This window comes from Carassius auratus, unplaced genomic scaffold (genome assembly GCF_003368295.1).
Source record: "Carassius auratus strain Wakin unplaced genomic scaffold, ASM336829v1 scaf_tig00216014, whole genome shotgun sequence".
Taxonomy (NCBI): domain Eukaryota; kingdom Metazoa; phylum Chordata; class Actinopteri; order Cypriniformes; family Cyprinidae; genus Carassius; species Carassius auratus.
In genome coordinates this window covers 1,566,291-1,579,200 of record NW_020528362.1, presented here as the reverse complement: position 1 = coordinate 1,579,200, position 12,910 = coordinate 1,566,291, and the positions used below count along the sequence as shown (strand labels likewise).

The following is a 12,910-nucleotide window of genomic DNA, read 5'->3' as shown; positions in this document are numbered from 1 at the left end:
GTCAATATTGTTGGGAGCACTAATGCTATATAGCATGAAAACGAATAGTGTTTAGCATTTTAGAAGGTTTTTTTATATATATATATACAGGAATGCAGTTTGTATTGAATTTGCTTGTTTTCCATTTTTGGTGTATGGATATTTTATATATTTATATAACATTATTTTTTAAAAGGCTGATGTCAAGACTGGAATTATTTAAGGATTGATCTTTTTGAACTGATGTTTTTTTTCAGGAAGAGAGTCATAAAAGTCAGAGCAGGGCAAGCCATCGCTTGTTTTATTACATCCTGTAATTTTATACAGTGAATTAATTACTATTTCAGTTGGCCAAAAGCACACTTTAAATGTTACCTTTTAGATTTTTGCTCTTTTGAGAATCACATTTTGCTGCTGTTTATATTCTTCTGATAAGTTTGTGAGAACCCCTTAAAGGAGTAGTGTTAAATGCATAGAACATATATATATATATATATATTATAGTCTACAAATAGCAAAACAATTGACTGATGTCAAATCTCAAAGATTTCAAAAGTAAACAAACCCATATGTTCAAACAAATAACAAATTCTAAATAAAGTTCCAAAAGTGATGTCATTCCTACATGTTTTCTCAGTAAGTTAATGTGGTTCCCATGACCTGTGTGTGTGTGTGTGTGTGTGTGTGTGTGTGTGTGTGTGTGTGTGTGTGTGTGAGAGAGAGAGAGAGAAGGCGGAGCAGGATCGTGGGGGGGAGGTCGGGTGAGTCGGGCGTCCATTCGGGGCGTGTATCAGCTCAGGTTTGAATGAAGACGGAAATATGTGAGTTTCTGTGAGAGAAAAAAAAAAAGAAGAAGAAAAAAGAAAAGCCCGGACGAGGAGTAGAGGCGCAGCCAGAGAACATTTCACATCCACTGATCCGAAGAGATTCAAGAAGAGGATTTACTCACCTGCAAACTGTGAGTTTACGAAGAGAAGAGGGTCGTTTCTTCTTGTTTTGTATCTTGTGGATTATTGTTCCTGGAAAAGAGATCGAAAGAGGCGAGTGGAAGCGGCTGGTGCATGTATCATTCACGGGATGCAGAGAGTATCATCATACTTCCGTTTTAAAACATGTTCTCATTAATATCTCTTTTGGATTGGTTTCTAGTTAAGTAAGTTTAGTGTTGCATGAGAGGTTTGAAGTAAAACAGTTGGCCGTGAATCTATCGTGGACTTTGCATGTAAATGCATGTTGAAGGATCATCTTTCATTGTTGTGGGCGCTTCTGATTAAGGTTTTGTGGAGCGGTTTGTTTCGCTTATTTCGGACTCCTCTTTGTGTTCAGAGATCCGCAAATTCAGCCGTTTGGAAGAAAATGTACAGCTGGTTGTAGCCTGATACGTTTTGTGTGTTGAATCTCTTTTTGTAACCACAGTCAATAGTTTGAAACTGCAAGAAAGTATTGTTTTTTTTTTCTCTCTCTCTCTCTCTCTCTGTTTGGAGGATAATGATTCATTGTAGTGAATCGATTCGTTCCAGTAACCGATTCGTTCGGATTCCCTACCAGAAGTCTTCTTGCGTTTGATTTATGTTTTTGTGGTTTATCTATATTTAACTAGTTATCTTAACAGGTGTTTGTTTATGATTCCAGTACACCACATATCACGCATTCTAGGGATTTACAAATGTGGAAGGAATCTGTTCATCTGAATGATCACTTTGAATCGGTTCAATAGAATGAATCGTTGTCCAGTCAGGCACCGCTGATGATAATTATTCACTGGATGCTGTTACAGTAATGATTGTAAGTAGTGTGAATACAATGTATAAAACATTCATACAATCACTATATATAACTTTTGAGATTTTAGTTTTTAATCGTAAGCGTTTTCCTCGAAACTAAAATAATTGCATAGTTTTTCCATCTGAACTTCATGATTTTCACATTTTGAGTGCATAATCGTACAACAAACATGCGAGTTTTAAAAGAAATTTGTTTGCTTATTGTTTGTATTTCGCTTTCTAAAGCGGTATCGAGACCTCAATAAGAAATGCCCGTTCTACTTAATATGTAATTGCGGGTTTTGTTGCAAATTGTTTATTATTATTTACGTGTAGAACGTAGACAAACTCGACATATTTGTTTCTTAGTTTTGTTTGGTTTCGTTGTATCTAGGTTACGGTGTCACGTCAAGTATGGTCGCATGAAGGCCCGAAAGCGTCGGACTCTCGTAGCCACAGTCGGCGGGGTCTCGCGCATGTCACGCGGCTGTGATTGACGCCGCTAGTCCGAGGCTTTGAGGCCCGCGCGGAGCGATGAGCTCAGATGTCTCATGTGTCGTCTCCCTGGAGACTGTAACCCGAGCACTGCATCGAAACACTTAATGGACGCTCATTTAAAAACAGTTAGACATTCACAGTATGCGTTCCATTCTTCATAAACGAAAGTAGAGAGTAGGTGATTTGTTTTAGTCTTAATTTGGTGCTTGCAGTGTGTCTTGTGACACTTGAACATGTGTTTGTTCAACTGTGTTGTTGTTTAAATAGGTCAGATGAGATCAGGAATAATGGGTAACTGTATACGCAGGCCTAATCCACACCTGGGACCGTTGTGTGTTCATAAATCACATCTGCCACGCCTCACCTCTCCTCAACACCCATCACTGCAGCTGCCGAACACGTCCACAACGAATACCAGATCAACTTCTGCTCCTCTACAGTAAAACTGTCCTGGAGTCATATCACTGAGAGCACACGCACAACTCAGAGACGTCTATTTGATGTCTGCATTACATCTGCAAGATTTTGTTTGAATATATCAGGAAATATCCTAGCAGATTTCAAATAGACATTTAGAAAATGTCTATAAGATGTTTATGATTTATAATGCATGTAAAACTCACATCTTAAAGACATCTATCAGATGTTTGTACCCAACAGATGTTTTCCAGATGAAGTGATCTTTAACAGACATCTTCTATCTGGGAAAGCCCTTTTCTTTTCTAGAACTGGAATAATGTCCATCGTATCACTTATTGGCCATACACTGATTCATAGCTATACATTTAAGTTTCAGGTTGTTATGCTCATCATATCTGAATCTGAAGTGTTTGTGAGCGGATCCCACATCAACACAAGTGCTGCTTCCCAGGTGTAAGACAGATTTTGATAGCATGAAGGTTTATCTTCTGTAACAAAGTATGAATCAGATCATGCAGAACCAAATTGGGTTAGTCTCAATCTTTCATAAAAGTGCTTTTGTAAAACATTGATACCAAATCAGAACCAATTCTGCTGTATGGAGAATTTAAAGAGGCAGACGAGTGTGTGCTTAGAATAAACAGACGATATCTGTGATATTTTGAGCAGTTTAATGAGTCTGATTCAACTTTAGGAAGTGTTAACCAATAATTGCCATAATTTCCAAAAGTCCCACGTGAATAAGTTGCACGGGTCAAAATTGCATCGAGGAAAAAATGTTTACGAAATATTTCAGTTCTCCTCACTTCACAAAATCCTTTCAATTTAATGGAAAGCAGAACAAAATTATACTTGTGTTCCTTAATATCCTCATTTACTGTACAAGCAGAGTCTAAACGAATGTAAAGCGTGTGCATGTGAAAACTGCTCCATATGAATGCATTTACTGAATTAATGCGTCAACCAAACTGATTTGTGTTAGCTGTGCATGAGCTGATGTGTTGTGCGTGCACTACTCAATGCTAATGAGCTCTGAGATGAGTTCTAGCATGTTTAAGATGATTAAATCATGGCTTGTAGTCTAAAAATGTATGTATTGTGAATTCCAGCGGCGCTTGAGGGTCTCCTCAGACTGATGGGTGACACATGTTCAGGATCCGTCCGTACGGGACAGATGGTGTCTTCAGCTCTGTAAACACCCCCCCCCCCCCCCCACACACACACACACGTATCACATGAGTCCTGTTAGGAGACAGAAGTGTGAGTTAATCAGATCGAGCCTTTACCTGTTTGCTGATGAAGATAATGCAGAAATGGACCCAAAAATAGTTCTTTCTTCACACTGGTGTGTTTCATGCGTTCATATTCAGTGGATGTATAAAGGTTAGGGGGCCATAAACCCCCCCCGCCCCATCACACATTCATTCCCATAGCAACATCCAAGCTCAGTTGCCGTGGAGATGCCAGGCGACGGCTGGGGAATGTGTGTGAGTGTGTGTGTGTGTGTGATGGGGTTTTTATGGAGATGCTGAAGTCTTTGTGCGGGACGCTCGGCTGAGATTAGTTGAAGAGTTGTGTTTAAGTGTTTCAGAGATCCCTGTCCAGCTCAGCAGCGGTCTCTGAGGTTATTTCAGACTGATGAGTGCTGATGGTGTGTGTGTTTGTGAGGTGTCTGAACACCACGGCCGTCGTTCATTCACACGAGCAGAGCCAGCGTTGTGATGCTGAATGAGACGGTCTACGTGAGCGTGATTTAAACACTTCTTCTGCAGTCTGTGTTTCACAAATGAAGACGTGTTTGTACATGGAGGTCAAGTGTTGGGTTTCGGGTGTGAATATGAATGAAATTAGGGCGGCGTTGTTGAAGAAAAACACAATACTCTCCAGTTGTGTTGGGGAATTTGACCTACATGCTTCATTTTCAAACTGCTCCAAATACTGGTTGAACTATTCATTTCTCCTTAAAATTTGGTGATTATTTCTGAATTCGGGTCATGAATGTGTGCATGCAGATGTTTTTTGGGAAGTCTGAACAAAAATGGCAGATGTTGTATTGGGTTTATACCGAGCACTATTGGTTTGCATGCAGTTTCACAGAAACTAGTGCTTTAGAAAACACTGAAGAGTCCGGTAAAGCAAACAGAAAACTGGAACTAGACAAACACAAACATATGAAATGCAAATGTAAGACACAAAGTTTCCTCATGGAATCACATGGAAACCAGTTTGGATAAATGTGACCTATAAAGTCTCAGTACTCAGTTGTTTGAGCATATCAGGGAGGTAAAATCATGTGATATGCAGTATGTAATTCTTTAAGTGTCTCTGAAGCGGCGTGTGTTTGTGTTTGTGTTGTTGACGTGTTGAGTGTTTCCTCACAGGGCCGACCTCCTCCTCTCCGTCAGCCTCCAAGATAGATTCTCTCAGGAGTAAAGTGGAGCTGCTGAAGCTGCCCTTGAGTCTGTCGTCCAAATCCATCTCAGAGCGCAAGACTCGGCTGGGCGGAGCCACAGAGCGCTCCAGGGGCGGAGCTGGGGCCCACAAACCCCGCCCACCGGCCCCAGACATGGACAACGAGTCGCAGTACTCGGGCTACTCCTACAAGTCTTCACATTCACGCAGCTCTCGCAAACACAGGTGCACACCCATCACACACATAACAAATCAATCAGTCCAGTCAAAGTTTTTCTTTTTTCTTTCTTTCAAACTTCTACAAACAAAAGACCGCAGAGTTTAGCTCAGTAGTTTACATGTCTTGTGTGTGTGTGTGTGTGTGGTTCAGGGAGCGCAGGGACCGGCATCGCTCCAAGAGCAGAGACGGCAGCAGCAGAGGAGATAAGTCTGTGACCATCCAGGCCCCTGGAGAGCCCCTGCTGGACGCCGAGAGCACACGAGGAGACGAGCGGGTCAGTAACACACCACACTGACTCACTGTGGACCTGAAGGACAATCACCTCTGACTATAATCAGAAGAACCAAATACATGATATTCTCATAGCACTTGGTCAATATCTTGTTTTTAATGGTGCTGTGCATGGATGCAGTGTGAAACGTCTCATGACTGTCACTGTACACAGATATAGTTTCCTTAGACTGCATTTTATGCCTTAGAATACACTGTTTGGAAGGAAATATCTTGATGAACAGAGAGGACTAAATCAATATAAAAGTGCCATGACATCAGTCCACGTGACTAGTGATGTTTTGATCATGTTTATATAGCTTTTATTTTTGTAGTTTGAGCTGTAGATATCTTATGTGCTAAAACATTCATATTTATCTTTATTATTATTACAGTTTTAGATTAGAGAATTGTAGTATTTAAAGTCACCTTGGGGATTGACTGAAATGTTTTTATTTTTATTAAATTGTTCTTACATTTTCTTATTTTTTTCCCTCTTGTTATCTGATTTAGTAATGCAATAAAAAAAAAAAAGTTTAGCTTGAAGTTGTTTTGGCAATTTTATTTCAGCTCTTTCAGTTTTTTTATTATATTTTTTTGTATTTTTTTTATTTTTTTTTTTTTTTAAGTGGGTGTTTCACTCATCTTATGCCCCTCTGTAATTTTTGTGAGAAGTTTTTTATTTTTTATTTGGCTGTTTATTAATTTTAGTAATTTAACTTAAAATACTTGCCTGAAACAAGTGAGTGGTGGTGGTGGTGTTGTTGTCGTTTTTTTTCTTTAATTTTCTTTTTTTTTTCTATTTACCCCATGTTATCTGTTTTAGTATTTCATAGTTTTTCATCTAATGTTTATTTTATTTTTCATTTATTCTTTTTATTATTATTTTAGTGGACGTTTCAGTCATTTGATATTATTTTGCCATTTTTGTATTCTTTTTTCTTTCTTTAATTTTTTAATTAGTTTTAGTGATATAACTTAAAGAATAGAAGTGTTGCTTTGGTGAGTTTAATCCTCATGTGATTTACCAGGATGATAACTGGGGCGAGACCACGACGGTGGTGACGGGGACGTCGGAGCACAGCGTGTCTAACGAGGACCTGACGCGTGCGTCTAAGGAGCTGGAGGACTCGTCTCCGCTGGAGTGTGGTCGGTTCGTGGGGCCGGTCCTGAGCGGTGTTCTGGGTGTGTTTGCGCTCCTGACGCCCCTGGCCTTCCTGCTGCTGCCCCAGCTGCTGTGGCGGGACGCTCTGGAGCCCTGCGGGACCCCGTGCGAGGGCCTGTACGTCTCTCTGGCCTTCAAGATGCTGGTGCTGCTCATCTCGTCCTGGGCTCTGTTCCTGCGGCCGCCCCGCGCCACGCTCCCGCGCTTCTTCGTCTTCCGCTGCCTGCTGATGGCGCTGGTCTTCCTGTTCGTGGCCTCGTACTGGCTCTTCTACGGCGTGCGTGTGCTGGAGCCCCGCGAGCGAGACTACAGGGGCATCGTGGGATATGCCGTGTCTCTGGTGGACGCGCTGCTGTTCATCCAGTATCTGGCGCTCGTGCTGCTGGAGGTCAGGCACCTCAGACCCGCCTTCAGCCTCAAGGTGGTGCGCAGCACTGACGGAGCCAGCCGCTTCTACAGCGTGGGACACCTCAGGTACAGCAGCGGGGCTGAGCTCACATGTGTGCGCCCTGTAATACAGCAGTGAGTGATGACCAGTGCTCTCTCTGTGTGTGTGTGTGTGTGTGTGTGTGTGACAGCATCCAGCGGGCAGCGGTGTGGCTCCTGGATCACTACTACACTGACTTCCCCGTCTACAACCCTGCTTTACTCAACCTGCCCAAGTCCGTCCTGTCCAAGAAGATGTCTGGCTTCAAGGTGTACTCTCTGGGAGAAGGTACTCCTCGTCTTCATCGGGTCAGAGCCGCTCTGGGCGAGTGAGAGGTGTTCATGTCCTTTGCTCTCTTCTCTTCTCCAGAGAACAGCACTAATAACTCGACGGGGCAGTCTCGGGCGATGATCGCCGCCGCCGCACGCAGACGGGACAACTCTCATAACGAGTATTACTACGAGGAGGCCGAGATGGAGCGCAGGGTGCGGAAACGCAAGGCCAGGTCAGAGTCCAGACGACAAACCAAAGAGATCCTGGGTGAATCTCTCTGAACTGAAACTGTGAACAGTTACTGCTACACTACTGACTGTCTAATCAATACAGGAAACTCATTCTATTGAAAGAAGAAAGTGTTATGAAAATAGTCCATGCAGAAAATCTTACTTATGGATGTTATTTAGTAATAATAATTATTTTTTTTTCGATTAATTTTTGTTTGTATTTATTAATTTATTCATGAATTTAGAAAAAAAAAAGATTTTTAAAGTATATAAAAAGTATTAGTATATATTAGTATATATTAATGTATATATAAAAAGTATATATTAAAGTATATTTTTAAAGTGTATATATATATATATTTTTTTTTAATGTTATTGTATTTATTTTGTATCATTATATTGTTTTCTTTAATATATATTATTTAAGCTTAATTCAATATTTAATATCAGTATAATCATTAAATATATTCATACAAATCCTCCCTTTCATTAAATCACAAATATATTTATCTGCATGAACAACTGATCCATTCTGTTATATATATTTTTTTCTTTTTTTTTTATATTTGAACAAGTAAGCATTTTTGTAAATGGGTAAATAACACTAAACATTTGCAGTTTTTTTTAAAATAATAATTTAATAATATATTTGTTTTTTGATAAATTATTTTAAATAAAGTGTTTTAATAATAAATGCTGAAAAACCTGTGTATAAATATATATATTTTTAATTTTCAAGGTTTATTATAATACAGACCAGACTCTTGTATCTGCGGTGTCAGTTTGCTCAGAGCTGTGTTTCCTCCTCCAGGCTGGTGGTGGCAGTAGAGGAGGCCTTCACTCACATCAAGCGGCTCCAGGAGGACGAGGCGTCGTCGCCCAAACACCCTCGTGAGGTGATGGACCCTCGAGAGGCGGCCCAGGCCATCTTCGCCCCCATGGCTCGGGCCATGCAGAAGTACCTGCGCACCACACGCCAGCAGCCGTACCACAGCATGGAGAGCATCATCACACACCTGCAGTTCTGCATCACGCACAACATGACGCCCAAGGTGTGTGTGTCTGTGTGTGTGTGTGTGTGTGTGTGTGTGTGTCCAGAGTGCAGTGCTCCATCCACCCATCACATACTGTCCGTGCACTATATTAGCAGATCTTATATCCCAGGCATGACCTGTCACTTTGTAATGTCTAGAGTTAACAGTGAGTAACATGGTTAGGATCGCTCTCTTTCTCGACTCAACTGCTGAAACTTCAGATTGTTTTTGTCACAGAACTGGATTAAATGAGTTAGACACCACACGCTGAGTCAGATGTGCATCAGAGTGAGGTCAAGAGATGCAAATACTACATCTGTGAATACTGTTCAGCATTCTGTAGGGAATTGTGTTATTTGATTTTTTAATTATTTTTGACATTTTAGCAAAAAAAAAAAAAAAGATTTTAATATATATAAAAAATGTATAGTTACAATAAGCACTTTTTGTTATAGCATTTATTTTTGATATTAATGTACTTTAATATAAAAGTATAAATATAGAAGCTGTGTTTCATTCATTTTTTTTTTTTTATTTTGTATATGGGTAAATTATGTGTAACATTAATAGCATAACATTTATTATTTTATTTAATATATATTATAATAATTTAATTATTTTAACCTTATTTTCAGTAAGTAACAAACAAACCATTCAGGCCTTTTCTTTAATTGTGTTCATGTCTTTATGTTAATGATATATATAGATAGATAAGGCATAACGTGGCCCAAGACCTGTTGTAGTTTATATTTTACATCCTTTTAATGGTCAATATTTAATTTTTTTTCTCACCAGTTTTAATCGGCTCAGTTCACTGTAAATGGTCCTGTGGTGTAAAAGAGTCATTTTAAAGGGGTCATATGATGTGATTTTCAAGTTTTCCTTTCTGTCTGGATTAGTTTCATCTCTTAGTCACATCTCTATATCACGTTGTGTAATGCCGCCCAAATGTTGACGCAAAGAAAGGAGACGTGTTTCAGTAACAGTTAGTGTTGAAGCAGTCGTGTCAGAGAGATGTGTGTGGATCTAGGAGAAAGAACAAACACTTTATTTGTTCTTCTGAAAGTAGATCATTTAGGACTCTTTAAAATTACTTACAACAGAACAGAAACACATTTTATGGATGACCGTTTCGTGAATCTTGGAGAGGAGGTCATTCCGACTTTGCTAGGACAATCTGAATCAGCTACTGGAAGTGTGTTTTCTTATTAGTTTAACCATTTGCTATTGAATCTTCAAATGCTGAGTTTTGTGTGTGTGTGTGTGTGTGTGTGTGTGAGAGAGAGAGACTGTCACACAATAGTGTCAGCTGTCTTAACCGTCTGTGGCCTGTGTACCACAAACACACACGAGCTTCATCACTGTGTGTGTGTGACTCGGTTTCACCATCAGCTCAAGCTGAAAGAGGAACTAAGGACATTATTGACTGTCTTTACTCTTATTTTGAAAGATGAAGCTCATGATTAAGGAAAGGGGCGTTACATTCACAATCACAATGCACTGGGTCAGCTGGCCAATCAGAGCAGGCTGTGCTTGTCAAGGGGAGGGGCTTAGTAGAGAGGCGGGGCATAGAGGACCTACAATAATGTACAGTATTTTGAAAAATAATGTATCTTTTGAACATTAAAGCATGATAACATATTCTGTTACACCAAAAATAATCACATCATATGACCCCTATTAAAACACTTCTACAAGAAGTCCAGTGTAAAGAACATAGCATTCAAATAATCAAGCGTGTGTCCTCTCTGTGTGTGGTTCAGGCGTTCCTGGAGCGGTACCTGGCCCCGGGGCCCACCGTGCAGTACCAGCGAGAGAAGGCCAGCAGGGGGCGTCAGTGGACGCTGGTGAGCGAGGAGCCGGTGACCTCAGCGCTGCGGCAGGGTCAGGTGTTCTCCCTGCGACGCCTCGACTTCTCTCTGGTGGTCACCGTCACCCCCCTCCCCTTCCTCACCCTGGGGGAGGAGTTCATCGACCCCAAGAGCCACAGGTTCGTGATGCGGCTCCAGTCAGAGACCTCAGTGTGAGAGCCGTCTCAAGGACTCCACCGCTCCACTTCTGTCAGACATCACACTACTGCTCTCGAGACGTCTGGAGGGCTAACACTTCTAGCTGTGAGTCTAACACTTGTCTGGATGAGCTCAGTGCTGCACAGTATCTAAATACAGACGATTCACCAGCAGTCATGATCATTACTCTGAGGTGATGAAACACTACAAGGATGTAGCGGAGCGATCAAGTGCTTTACTCTTTATAAGAGCTCACCAGAAGCAGTCTGTAACTCGAGCTCGCTCTCCGTCGTGAATGTTTTTAAGATGTGCTGTATCTTTATTTGAATGAATCGAGAGGCCTTTATATATCATCCGTTTATGTTGAAACACATTCTGTACACCAGCACACTCTGTCGTAGATGACCAATCAAATGTGAGCTTTACAGAAAATGCACAAACATGAATGTGTTCGCTGTGCCTCAGCGCAGGTTTAAGGACGATGAGTCCCTCCTGTTTCTTTAACTGGTGTGCCAGCTTTAGGTCCCTGTTGTCCCACTCACTTCTTGTATAGAAACTCGTTCTTCTTGTTTACAGGAGGGATCTGAAACGATGTGGCTCTCTGACCGTTTCACCTTTAGGCCTGATGCATGTGGGCGAGCGATGCAGTTTTGTACTTTTGTTTTTTTTTTACTTTTTATCACTTTTGTATGGAAGCTAATCTTTTAACATTTTCTCTCAAGAAATTGTTTGTTGTAAAGAGATTTGTAGATTTTCGGTTATTATTGTGTGAAGACTGTTTTTGGCATCTGATAATTTTAGAACTAAAGATGTTGCAGCTTTTTGTAATAAATGATGAACTCGACTCTAGTGTTGGAGAGTTTGGCTCGTGTTTATAGACGCATGTATGAAGCGCAGTGTCTGATAACAGGATGTGGGTGGGTTTTTTGTTCTCTGCTTTTCTGGACACCAATTTCCAAAAGCCCCCTCAAATAACAATAGATTTTAAAAATGGTGCTATTAAGAAAAAAAAAATCCTTTAAAAATCAGTTTCTATCGAGTTAAATATTTGAGAAAGTGCTTGGCATACATTCATTATAAAAAACCCTTTGTGAAAGTTGATGGAAGTATAAATTAAATTGAGAAATGTCTTGTTTTTTTTTTTATTATTATTATTTTAGCTGATTAACCGTCTGGTGCCATTCACTCTTTTTGACCCTTTTTTTGTTTTTAAGAATTTGTTAATGGTACAAACATAGTTTTTATCACTTGTGTGAATGAATACACACACTCACACATGAACATGATTCAAAAAGGTTAAATGGTAGGCTAAAAAGGTAAAAAAAAAAAATAATAATAATAATACCTGCTCTGAATTTTTTTTTTTAACCTTTTTTTTTTTTTGTGACATCAACCTGAAATTTGGTGTGTTATTAAATTATCATTTATTTCTGTGATGCAAAGCTGAATTTTTAGGATCATTATCACATGATCCTTTAGAAATCATTCTAATATGATGAATGCTAAATATTTTTGCAGAACATGATACTTTTTTAGGATACTTTGATGAATAAAAAGAAAAAAAAAAATTACTGACCCCAAATTACTGACCAGTAGTGTAAATTGTTATTACAAAATATTTATATTTTAAAAACATAGCTTCTTTTTTTCTTTTCTTTTACTTTTTATTCATCAATGTTTTTAAAATATAAATATTTTGTAATAATATACACTACTGGTCAGTAATTTGGGGTCAGTATTTTTTTTTTCTTTTTTCTTAACAAAATCAATACTTTTATTCAGCAAGGATGTGTTAAATTGATAAAAAGTGATAGTAAAGAAAATATATTATTAGAATATATATTAATAGATTTTTTTTTATTTTTATAAATGCAGTTCTTTTTAAGCTTTTATTGATCAAATATATTAGACAGCAGAACTGTTTCCAACACTCATAATAAATCAGAATATTAGAATGATTTCTAAATGATCATGTGATCGACTGATGTTACATGTGACACTGAAGGCTGGAGGAATGATGCTAAAAAATTCAGCTTTGCATCACAGGAATAAATTATTTTTTTAAAGTATATTCAAATAGAATACTATTATTTTAACTTGAAATAATATTTCACAATATTAATTTTTTTTCTGTATTTTTGATCAAATAAATGCAGGCTTGATGAGCAGAAGAAACTTCTTTCAAAAAATTAAAAATAGTAATATTTCCA

At 39.1% G+C, this 12,910-nt stretch overlaps 1 protein-coding gene across 2 annotated transcripts; it reads left to right on the top strand.

Moving 5' to 3' along the window:
* Positions 1–733: 733 nt before the first annotated feature.
* Positions 734–11,549, top strand: LOC113096632 (vang-like protein 2). 2 transcript variants are annotated; one of them, XM_026262019.1, is made up of 8 exons: positions 734–937; positions 5,042–5,297; positions 5,452–5,566; positions 6,594–7,201; positions 7,306–7,442; positions 7,524–7,659; positions 8,469–8,709; positions 10,455–11,549. In XM_026262019.1, the coding sequence occupies exons 2-8, from the start codon at positions 5,227–5,229 to the stop codon at positions 10,716–10,718; spliced, it is 1,572 nt and encodes a 523-aa protein (XP_026117804.1). In that variant the 5' UTR covers positions 734–937; positions 5,042–5,226; the 3' UTR covers positions 10,719–11,549. The 2 variants fall into 2 exon arrangements, with proteins under 2 accessions (XP_026117804.1, XP_026117803.1); XM_026262018.1 differs by having other exon boundaries at positions 736–937; positions 5,443–5,566.
* Positions 11,550–12,910: the final 1,361 nt, after the last annotated feature.

Bases quoted from the DNA above. Each gene is read 5' to 3' on its own strand.
- LOC113096632 (XM_026262018.1), top strand. From the start codon at position 5,227: ATGGACAACGAGTCGCAGTACTCGGGCTACTCCTACAAGTCTTCACAT. The intron at 5,298-5,442 runs GTGCACACCCAT...TGTGTGGTTCAG, and splicing joins CGCAGCTCTCGCAAACACAG to GGAGCGCAGGGACCGGCATC. The intron at 5,567-6,593 runs GTCAGTAACACA...GTGATTTACCAG, and splicing joins GCACACGAGGAGACGAGCGG to GATGATAACTGGGGCGAGAC.